Source organism: Oreochromis aureus, linkage group 11 (assembly GCF_013358895.1).
Source record: "Oreochromis aureus strain Israel breed Guangdong linkage group 11, ZZ_aureus, whole genome shotgun sequence".
In the NCBI taxonomy this organism is placed as follows: Eukaryota; Metazoa; Chordata; class Actinopteri; order Cichliformes; family Cichlidae; genus Oreochromis; species Oreochromis aureus.
The window spans coordinates 32,469,782-32,482,095 of record NC_052952.1 but is presented as its reverse complement, the minus strand read 5'-3'; the positions used below and the strand labels follow the sequence as shown (position 1 = coordinate 32,482,095).

At 40.8% G+C, this 12,314-nt stretch overlaps 1 protein-coding gene across 1 annotated transcript in view; it reads right to left on the bottom strand.

Annotated features, from left to right (window-relative positions):
• The window catches only part of LOC116334980 (thrombospondin type-1 domain-containing protein 7A), a 198,040-nt gene extending 186,163 nt beyond the window's left edge, over positions 1–11,877 (bottom strand). Inside the window, exon 1 of the mRNA XM_039619888.1 lies at positions 11,727–11,877. Within this exon, the coding sequence (XP_039475822.1) occupies positions 11,727–11,877 (151 nt within the window). The remainder of the gene's footprint in view (positions 1–11,726) is intronic.
• Positions 11,878–12,314: the final 437 nt, after the last annotated feature.

Below are 12,314 nucleotides of genomic sequence, written 5' to 3'. Positions count from 1 at the left end.
ATTTTTCTGAAATACAGCAATACCAGATCAGATCTCTGTGCTCAGATAGTGAACGGTCTCTTTAGGTGTTTTCTAAGCAACAGTGGCTTTTTCTGATGAGCATCAGTGAGAGATGCAGCAGAGACCTTGTTTTTAACATTCAAAAAGACATTCATAATGAAATTAATTTTAACAAATTTAATGAAATATATCATCATCTACTCAGTAGATTTGATTGAGTCATTCTTTTCTAAATGCAAATGTGATTATTCTTTTGGATGAAATGTTTCAAACTTTTAGTACCTTATTATTAAATACAGCCTTGTGGTCAAATGTGTTGTAAGTTTATGGGGAAAAAAAGTCCAAAATAATTCTTTTTTTCGGGGAGGTTTTGGTTTCTATTTATTTCATGGCTCTTCTTCCTCATGCCTGTGTTTGTCTACTTCTGCTGTTTCTCCCATTGCTTCTAAATTCTCTTTTTTTCAGTAATTGTTCGTGTTTTGTTGTTTTACTTCCCGTCTTTGTCTGGTTCTCCATAATTTCTTAATTGCTTCCACTAGTTTCTCTTATTTATCAGCACAGAGTCTAAATATAATCTTGTCTCTCTCTTTATCACATTTTTGTGCTCTTTTGTTTGTCCCTTGCACTCCTTACTAGAATTTCTTGTGCTTTTCTTTTAGGATTTTGTTAGATTTTTTTTTATCCCATCAGTATTGTGCAATTCTTTTTTTTTTTAAACACCCTTTCAGTTAATTAAAGTTACTCTGGTTATTTGCAGGCTGGAGAGTCTCATTTATCTACAGACATCCCAAAAAACCCATCATCTCCCTCAGCTGTGAACACAGTTAGTGCTTTAATGTGAGCATGCTATTGAAAAGCTATGGTACATATTATACCTGCTCATCAACTGCACTAGTTTTGTTACTTTGAATGCATTTTATATCCAAGCACTGCTGTGTCTAATTACATCCTCACAGAGCTGCTAACATGGACTGCTCTTGTTTTAATTAATATGGTTTAATCATGGTTTAATCACCCCTCAGCCACAACATTAAACCAGCTGGAAGGTGTAGTGAACAGCACTGATCATCTCGTTACAATAAAACGTTCTGCCAAGACGCCTTGTCCTGATATTCATGTGGATCTTACTTGAGATCCATGTAAACAAAGACCAAACAAAAACCCGACAGAAGCCTCCGACTAAAGAAGAATGGCTCAAGAAACATGACAAAGAGCCCAAAGGTTTTGAACAAGTCATCAAATAGCCCTGACCCTAATTCAATTAAGCATCCATGGGATCCTACGTCTTGGCCTCAGTATGTTGCATGTCGGTTGGTGAATCTCTGTCTTAAATTCACAGGCTGAGAATTTTTGCTTCTATGTCAGTGCAGTAAACCCAGACCTGATGAGCAAGTGGCAAATCCAAATGAGGGACCACACATGCATATGGCAGCAACCTGTCAATCACATGACAGGCCTGCTTTATTGCCATTTTGGACCAGGATTTACAAAGTAAACTTCAAATTGTGTAATACTTTAAGCTACGTGGGAAAACTCTTTCCCCAAACTAAAAACCTAAAAAACCTCTCCAAATTCAAACATCTGCCCTGTGCTAGAGACCACACATGTCCAATGTATGTGCTGTACATGACTGAGAGGTGTTTCAGCAGCACGAGGAGCTTTACACAATATTTGGGAGGCAGTTTTAATGTTGTGGCTGATTGCTTACTCCTTCAGCTTATCACACTAAATGAAAACAAACTAAAACAGACGAGAACACAGACTTTCCAGATTTCAACAGACAAACAACATCAAAAGCGGGATTGAAGAACACCCTCACAAACAATTACCTGAAGCCATTTTTCTGTCGCTGTTGCTTAGTGCACTCTGAGGAATTACTGCACCATTTTTACTCGATAAACCAAGAACACATGGTCCAGAAACAAATGGCAAAACATTCATAAACGTGGTCAAAACTGCATAAGTACAGCATGGCGTTCAAATGCAGTGCGGTTTTCAAACCAACAACAGAAGCTCAATACACTAATGTAATGTTCTCATTATATTCTGATTTAGTAGCTTTGATATATGACTCTAAACTGCACTGCATATTAAAGCAGTCTGTGTACAGTTCATTACGTGATCTACAGATGAATTATAATCTTTCTGCTGTACAACAGTGAGTGCTTCCCAGACCATCTATGACAGTTTGCCATCAGCGTTTTCCACTGGGGAGCAAAACACCCAAACCGCCATGGAAAAGAAAGCTTTTATCTTCAAAAAAATGTGGGGACATGACTACCTCATGGCTGAGCAAAAAATAAATAAATAAAAGAATAATAAAAATGGATGGCCAGTGGGGGAGATGAAGGATTAATGACAGAGCTGCTGGATAGACAGGAGGATATTTACTTCCAAGCCACCTCCATCTCTTCAGCTTTATTAGAATAGCATCGGGGGAGGCAGGATAGGCTCCTTTCAGGTAAATGTCACTGCTTTCTTCGATGATACCGCAATTCCTCTCAGCCCACTGAAGCTGCCTCGTTGCCTCTTGGGAAGTCAAGGGCCTGTTTTGAATGCCACTCTCTGACCACGAGAGTGCTTGGTTTCCTCAATATGGGTCCAGTTATTTGTTTGTGTTTCAACTTGTGGCTGAGTGGAGATTTAAGTCCTTGTTTGGGAAGAGACACCAAAGGGACACGACCCCATTGTACCAGAAAAACAAACCTATTATTTTAGGGAAAACTCAGGAGAAAAAAAAGTGGAACGGAAAAAGAAGGGAATATGTTTCTGCTTTGCTGCTCTGTTTAAGTTTACCTGGATTTCAATCAGAATCATTATAATCAAACAAACAAACTAGTTACAGTCAAAATATAGATATGATTTCGATGTTGGCTCGATGTACTTCTTAACTCATCTGGGCTGCACACTCTTATTAAACTTTTGTGATAGAGAAGGCTTGTGTTGAAGACTGATTACAAGCAAATCATTCCCAATCGAGAGAAGAATATCAAGTAAAAAAAAACCATGCTGAGTATATGATTGGGTGGGGACAAGAGCAGAACGACCCCTGTACTGACCGGAGCAAGCATCAGCAAGATCAGACATTAACAGTGATTAAGTCAGACACAGCATGAGAGGGAGGAGCAGGGGTGGAGATGGGTTGTGAATCAGTGTGCAGCTTAAATGCCCTGAGTGAGATTTGCCAGTAGGATGCGTGCAAGAGCATCAGCTAAGCCTGCACTGTCAGCCTGTTCTGAGATCAGCTCATCTGCCAAGACTATGTTCAATTTATAGAGAACATTTTGTTAATTTCATTATAATATGGGGGGTTTTGATTGGATTATGTGAACGATTGAAATTCCCAACATGATTTTAGTTTAAAATGTTTCCTCTGAACAGTCTGACATGGGACTTTGAGTGAATCACCTGCCAAAAAGATGTGTAAACGATCAGAGACCACAGAGCCAGGATGTTAGCATGTTTGTTGACATGGCCAGAATAAAATGGTGATATTGTCAGCTTTTTCCTTGATCAAGCGGTTTATCTGAGGATACTTAAAACTGGAACTATGATTCTGGTTTATGATACTACCATGGCACGACCAAAATTATTACAACTTTTTGCAAGGAACTTGTAATTTTCTTGTCTTTTAAATGGCCGCCTTGAGGACGGAGACCAGTTTTCTGCCAACACTTGCAATCGGTGGCTGCCGTCAGGCACCAGCTTTGAAGACAGCAACTGATTGCAAGATGAGATGGATTCAGTCTTCTATTAGTCTGCTATAAGTTTGTGATTGAAGGGGGTCAACTTGACAATTACATGCAATATTTTGTGGCAATACAGTGAATAATAGTGATAAAGAAAATTGTAACTGCCATCTGTTTCAAATGTGTTGCTGTAAAATACACAGAGATTCACATTAACTGAGTCATACAAAGTCCAGGCTCTATAAACAGTGATGTTGTCTCTGCAATTTTACCACAAACTGTTTGACAATCTTGCTTTTATATAGAAAAATAACTCTAAGGAAGCCAGTTGAGTTGGTTTCATTCTCAACTGCAGTGAGATGTGCTGCACTGATCACTGCAGACTGACTCTGAGTGCAGCGTGGTTAATCTCTTTGCATTAATAAATTAGACGGTAACTACTTGCAAACATTTGTCAATCTGTCTGAAAGTTATGTGGAGACATGTTGCATCCCACCATGTATCCAGAGGTTGAGGGTTTTGCATGCTCAAACTCTGGTTGGCCAGCTGGTTGCTGCAAATACTTTCAATTGGTCACCAAATGCAAAAATAAAAAAAATAAATGCAATCACCAAGAAACCATTGATTTTTTGTACTTGTTAGGAGGATGCATTCCTATTTTTAATCTAGTGTGACTGAGCTATTAGCTCCTCACATGAGTATACAGGGAAACCACATCTTTTCAGAGACTGAACTAATATCCACAAGCCTTCGACCTCTAGCCTCTGATCCTGTCGCTCCCTACCACATTCCTTCCAAAAGTCAGTACATCACTGATTGTTCCTGCATATGAACTGGGACTGGAATGAGTGTTTATTGATGGATACTGTAATATGTTATATGTACTTTGCAACAGTGAGGACATAAATTAATAGTTTCACTGCAAAAACTGAGAATGCACACAAGAAAATGTACCAATTTTAAAAAAGGTCTTTTTTTTAATCTCATTTTCTAATCTTTTCATAGCAGCACGTACCACTTTGATATACCAGGTCAAGGCTGATAATCGGAAAGATAACAGTCCTGCGCAACATAAATCTATCACTGATCTGCTTACTCAGGACCATGCAAAAAGTACTCCGGTGGTTTGTAGCTCAGTGACAAAGCACTGCATCTAAAATATGGTACGAGCCATTTCAATAGGGTGGAATAAAGCAGTGGGAATCCTCTTATCTTACTCTAAATAAAGTTTTTTGGATGAAGTGTAATCTCTAATCCTGCCGTGCCTCCTATATCAGTAATAGCCAAGCCAGTTCTTAGTGTAAGCTCTGCCATTTAGATTAAACAAACTCTGGCATCTCTTTGGCATCTTTCTCCACTGGATGGATTGGCAATTTCTAAAAGCACAGCAGTCTGGAGCGGAGAGTAGTAGGGTAATATCTCTAAAGCCACAAAACAGATCAATGTGGGTCAAACGTGACACATTTTGCTGCAAGTGCTTTGAAAAAAAATCAGGTACAACGTCATGGAGTGTTGTTGCTGAGCCCTGTGTCATTTCAATGACAGCAAAGTGCCGATCATTTGAGCCCGAGCTGTGTTCGGTCTTTTTCCACTGAGACTAAACGTAACTTTGAAAAATAGCTTCCATCCTCTTTCAGGCATAAAGATGCTGAGGCCACATGGCTGTTGTTGTTTCCACAAGCTGCTGAGTGCTCATTTTCTGATGGTTGTAGGGCGAGATGCACAACAGACACAATTACCCTCAATTTTCACTCTCACCCAACTGAAAAAGAAAACAAAAACATGGGAATACTGAATTAAAATAAAACCCACTGGCACACTCTGTAATGAAAAATGAAATTCCCAAGGAAATTATCTTAATTTATATGCGTGGCCTAAATTTGTTGCCTGTTGCTAAGGAATTTTAACACTGGCTGGCCAATTATGGACCAGATCCTTGTCTGCCCTCAGGTGCTATGCTAATTAGGGTCATTGAGGGTCACGTTGTAATGCACTCGCTAAAATGAGGTGGGAGTCTCCAAGGGATATTCTCATTTGGGATGATGCCAGTCACTTTCCTGCTGCTATCACAGCTACAGCTATTTACTCAGACGTGTGTTTGTTTCCAGCTTAATGAAAAGAAAACTGGCAGATATCATCCAGGTACACAGGTATTAGCACATAGCTATTTGAAGCAAAGGATTTCCATGGCAGTACAGACACAACAGTCTCTAATTTAGATGTTGGAAAGGTTGTGAGGTTGATGCTGAGGTGATTTGAGGACATGAATCAATCAAGTATGCCAGTAAAACAGAATGAGAAGTTCAAAATGGGAAAATGTAGCCAAATCCATTGCACATGAATATAAATATAACCTTCCTAAGATTTCAGATGTGTTGCTATAACAGACGATAAGGCTAGAGAGGAACTGTCGGCTTTTTTTAGTGCAAACAGCCTGAAAAAGATCATCACTGTTCTTTTGTTTCCATTTATCTCAAGGCTTTCCCCTTAAACCAATCTTCTCTTGTCTTTCGTTACCACTATCAGTTTGGCTAAAAGAGTTTTTGTTCTCCATATAACGCCCTTGACATGCTGTAGTGAACTTGTGAACCTGTCACACCCGCTCTCCCTCAATTTCCTGGATGGCCTCTTCAGTGGGTCCACCGTAATAGCAGGTGATTGTGGGAGAGCCAGTAACAACCCTGAGCAAGGATGACATCCTTCACTGCTAGCGGCTCTGTAAAAAGAGGGATGTATTCAGCTAACAATGGCCTGTCAGCAATAGTTGCCCTACACCTGTGTCCTGAACGGTGACATGGGCGAGATGTGTTGACACACTGCAGCACGTCACAGAGCAGAAAACCAGAATAATCTCTATTGGATGATACCTTGTAGGACTAAACCTGCACTGGTTCTGGAAACTGACAGGTCATTAGAGAAGCAGGTCCAACAAATGTACAGACCTACAGATGCTAGCATTCTCAAGAAAGGTACCTTGTATCAAGTAACTAAAGTAAAAATGAAATTAATATCCAAGTGTTAAAAGGCACTTTGGGTGAGAGAAATAAAAAAGAACAACTTGATTTTAGAAAAGAAAAGATAATTGATAATCTGTCTGTGTGTTTCTTTCTACAAATTCCTCCCAGACCATCAGGGAATGAGCAACCAAACTTGGCACACAGGTACATCTTAGGCCCCTGAAGGCTCTTACCTGACATCATGTTGCCTAGCAAACACCTCGCAAGTAGCTAGTGCCCAAGAGATTTTTTGCACATTTTATATGTATAACACCTTATAAAAGCATCATAGCATTTCTTTTTAACCACATTTAACATTTAATTTAGATCCACAAAATACTGAATTGTGTATGATGCTATCACACCTAACAATGGGCTAAAACGGCCCAGTGTTAGCAATTTGTAGCACCCACAATACCTCATAAAAGTACTGTATCGTTTTAATTTCACAATAACATCTCATTTATATTTGCAAAAGCTGAATTATACATGCCTAGCAATCGCTTAGAAATGGGCTATATTATCAGTTTTTAGTAAAGAACATCTACAACACGCACTTTGTTTTTAACTTTGTTAAATGTCATTAAATCTGCCAGTTTCCCCTCTGCAAAAACAATACATCAGGATGGGCATGTAGTTGATTTATTATGTACAAAGAGTTCAAAGTTGTTACCAGGCCACTGGTCACTAAATGGGGATGCAGGCCTAACACACCTGCGCACCCACTTTGAAGGGAAATTGTAAATGAGTAAAGGGAAAAGCAAAGAGATGACAGCTGTGTTAACTGGCATGGTTGATATAAAAATACTGGATCTGGCCAGTGGTGTCCCCCCAGCCTCCAAGTAGACATCCCTATGGTATCAATATCAAAATTGAATACAAATGACAAAATACCTTGTCATTTTACAATTTAAAACCCTGCTCCCATACAGTTTATCATTAATTAAAAGAGTCTTTCAAGCATCTGTTTTATGAGGTTGGTTAGTTAACAGCTCAGGAAACAAAAGTTTACACGCTCCTCACAGAGCATTAACAGTTAGAGTAACAGGTGCCAAATCAGCAGCCTGAAGGAGACCTACTGCTGCGCTTTTATGTGTATAAACTTTGTTCATGCATAAGGTCTCAAAAGAAGTGATCTGTTGCTTAAAATGCAAATTTGAACAAAATTTTTCGTTTTCTGGGTGACCGTATTCACAAACAGAAATGGGAAACAAGATCTAAGAGCAGTCAGTTGAGAGCCTGTGCATGTCTCAGTTGATTTAACAGTCCTGTGACTGAGAGGCACATGCTGTGAAGTGTGATGTAACTTGATGAGGTAAGACGGCAGGTAATTGCAGATTGGCTTGATCAGGATCCAGAGGTGACGTAATCTGAATAATAGATAATCTGGATTCTGGGAAAGATTACAAGCGGCCAATCAGGAAAGGTAGAAGGTTGATCAAGAGTGATAAGATCAGGCTGTCAGATCAGACTGATAAATGAATTAACACCTGCTGGTGTACATTTTAACATTTTAAAATGTAAGCTTCACTTCTTTTTTTTGTGCTTTTTATGAAACCGAAGCATTAAAAGCAGTAACAAGTCATGATTATCTTGTTACAATGTGATGTCCTTCTGCTAAACTTTGGGTCCTACTGTAATATTCATATGGACATTATTTTGATATGTACCACACCAAACCACTAAAGTCAAAGATACTCTGACCACAGCTGCCTCTCCAAACAGGGCAATGCACCCTGCTACAGCTAACACCACTTGGGAATACATAAAGATCCCAAAAGCATTGAGGCAGACTCCAAACATTCCAGATCCTAATCAAACTGAGCATCCATGGGACTCATATAAAGGACTGATGTAGCTACACTGTCATCACCCACTGGTGTGTGAATTTCCACCTTTCCCCATGTTACACACTGCTTTATCATCTTTTTTCCATAATTTACAAAATGGGGATCATGTTGTACCGAGGGTTATTTTCCTGTTGACGTCCATGCAACCGGATTTCTTTTGCGACCGCTTTTGCAAACACTTCAGTCGACCAACTGCTTCTCTGATGGCGGCATCCAGCCACGCCGCAAAAACTGCTCAGGAACAGCTCAAGAAACATGACAATGAGCCACAAAAGCATTATCCCATCTTTCAAACAGCTCAATTCAATTGAACATCTGTGGGATACACCAGAATAATCCCAATCCCTGGGGGCCCCACATCAAAACCTACAGGATCCAAAAATTCACCATGCCAAGCACCACAGGACACCCCCAGATGTCCCATATCCATACACCGATGCGTCAGAGCTGTTTGCCAGGAGGAGACAGACCCACACGATATTAGGCAGGTGGTTTTAATGTTGTGGATAATTGATGCATTTAAGGATCCACTGGAACATTAACATGCATCAGTATCAAACTGCAAAGCCATGTGTAAGGAGCATTTACAGTGAGGCATAGAGCAGATGCTCAAGATATCGAGATACTACAGTACGTAATACTCCACCACCTGTAATTGCCTTGTCCTCAGGCAAACATGGGAGGTCTTGACAGCACAAACCTGGCAACCTTGTTGCTTCAACAACTGAGTCTAATGAAGCACACACACTGTAACTGAATGGGAAAGATGCACCTGCTGCGGTGTGTGTGTTTGGAGGCAAGGGTGAGTTGGGGGGTATTTATAATAGATAGATTGACATCCTGGTGTTGCCTCGTGACAATAAGTTTCTCTGAGATTTCATCATATTTTATTGTCTTATTATTGGGGCTGTGGCTCTTAAAAAAGCAATGCAAAATATGGTATGAGTGCTAGACAGGGAAACAAAGTGATAAAGATGCAGAGATAGAAGTGCAGAAGGAGTGCACAGTTGTGAGAAAGCGACAGGGAGAAAAATGGTGTGAAAACAGGATCTGAGACGAAGACAAACTCCGAGCAATCTCTCAGAGGCCCCAGAAAATCTGTGGTATGCCATTATCACCATCACCATCATCACTACCATCATCCTCATGGTGGCTATAATCATTTTCTTTTTTCCTTCAGCTATCCTAACGCCACCTGCAGAAATATCACTTGCAATAGCTGGAGGATCCTGTTGTCTCCATCTGCTTCATTTGAATAGTATTCTCCACGAAAAAAGAAAAAAAAATCACCAATGGACTGTCTCACCTTCCAAAACAGATACATCATATTTCCACAGAAGGCAATAAAAGCAATGCAGTCCCAATTCCCCACAGTTTTGAAGACAGGGGCTGTATTTCAGCAAGACTCATCAATATGCAAAACATCAGAGCATTGCTTGCCACAAGAATATTCCCTCCACTGCACACTCTGCAAGTGTGCACAAACATCATCGTATTTTGCGTTTCTTTTCTTAAAAAAATACATAAATAACGGGAAAAACAACTTCCATTGGAAAGAAAAAGTATGCAAATCTTGCACAAACATAATCACATTTTGATGAAAAGCACCGGGATCCAAAGCGGTAAATTGCCCTATGTGATTTTAATACTCTGCAGGCAATTGTCAAACCAAAGAGACTCAGAAGAAAGAACACTCCAGGGCTGAAATCAATGCACTACCTTTTATTTGGGAAGAAGGGAACAAACTCCCAACACTGGATTACATTTCAAAGCGCAGAGCCTAGAGCTTTCCAGTTGAGGAGCGTGCATAGTGTGGGAGAAAGGTGCTGTAGCGTGGGAGAGAGGCATAATCATTATGACCTACAGTAGGGTAGATGTAGGTTAAGTTAGTCCCTCTCTCTGCCTGCAGTGCTCACTCTGCCTTTCTCTTTCTCAAGTCTCTTCCCTGGGCTGTCTTTCCTGGGTTGTTAAATCCCTGCTCCTTTAATCTCCTTACTCAGCTACATCCTCTTTAAAGATGCAGAACCACGGGAGAGACGTGGGATACGTCAACTGGGGACTGGTGCTGAGCAAGGCGGGGCAGGACATGCAGAGTGGTGGCGTTTGAGTTTGAGAGAGACGACAAAGTTGTACCGGCATTGAGAAAATAAAACTTTTCCAAACGTTGAATGAGAAAAGCACACCTTAAATCTCCTGAGCATCAAACTGGGAAATGAAGAGATCGTTATTTAATTTGTGCCTTAAAGTACGTCCTAGATGTTTTTAAAAATGACTGCAAAGGTTAATTTTTGCATCTGTTAGTAGTTATCGGTGTTAATCTGAACCTAGTGCATGATATGTACTCTAGAACCTTAAAGTAGTGCTCAGCATCAAGTGTGGGGATATAATTCACCACGGCACTCGATATTTATATGTGTCTCTGATAGACAGTTCAGTGCAGCTAGATTCAGTGTAGAGAACAAGCACGTGTAAAGATAAGAACTACTGTACCCACTCATCAATCTACAATCTTCTACATGCGTGAGCCTCAAAAAACACACAACGCCCTCAGATTCAGAGCTGATTTTGTATCAGCAGCATGAAACCCGTTGCCAACCACAATAGTGATGCAGTGCCTATCAATCATCTGCATGCTGTAAAACACAACAGCAACGTTTCAATAACAGTGCATCACCTGAGACTCAGGGAGATGAAACTAATCTATTCAAAAATGGATCATAGTTGTCCTGCGTGCCACATGCGATTCAGGACGAAGGAGCGAGATTCTACTGTAGATTTCTGGGTCATCTTTCAAGTGTATGCATCTTTGAAGTTCAGCAGCGTAAACCTCAACGAAAAAAAAAATTGAGACAGCCAAAGTGTGTCATCTGGAAGCCTTTTAGATCTCTGAAACCCAATAAGTCATGAGAACATTTCTGCACTAGATCTAAGAAGCTTTTATTTCCACCGATGCATGCATAGATTTAAAACGTGTCTTAAAATGGTTATCACTCTGTTCATGCCACATTATCCACATATAATGAGTTGGAAACATTTTCGATAAGATCTGACTGATTGTGCTGTTGGCGCAGCTACGGTATGTGACCTCCCACACTCAGAAGCAACACACTAATACATCAGCAGCTATCATAAACACTCCATATGTAAAGCAAAGGATCACATTTAATCTGTAATTAGTGGTTTAGCAGTACCTGTTTCCCAGAAGTAGACAGACTTCCCATCATCTGTCTGTGTGTGAGCCTCCCAGAAACCACACAACAGCAGCAATGCCACCAAATGGTACCAGCTCTCCTCTGTCCTTTTTTGGATGGTCCCTCCTGTACCCCTCCACCCCAGCCCCATGGTCCTCCACAGGATAAAAGTAAATCCACTCAGCTCGGAAGGCAGCGATGATGAAAAACAACAAAAAACTCGCTAGTCCAATAGGCAGAGTGAAGTGTGCTTCAGTTTGAGAGAAGGTGTGTGAGTAAGTGTGCGGGAGTGCAAGAGCGGGAAAAATAATGATGATCTTGTGCACAGTGTTCCTGCAGGAGTTGAGGGTCCAGTACTTGGTGTTGTGAAGGACAAGAGTGTAGTTTTGTTCCCAACTTGGCAGGATGGTCCCGAGGGAGGCTGTCAGTGACGGGGACTGAGCTGCAGATGGTTGGTACAGTCGTCCTCCTCCATCGTATCCGCTTCCTCTGCTGCCGCTGCTGCCTCTGTCCTCTGGCTGTGGAGCAGTGACAGTGGGCGAGTGTCTGCAGTGTTGTACGCCTCCCTCCCTCTCACTTGCTCTCGCT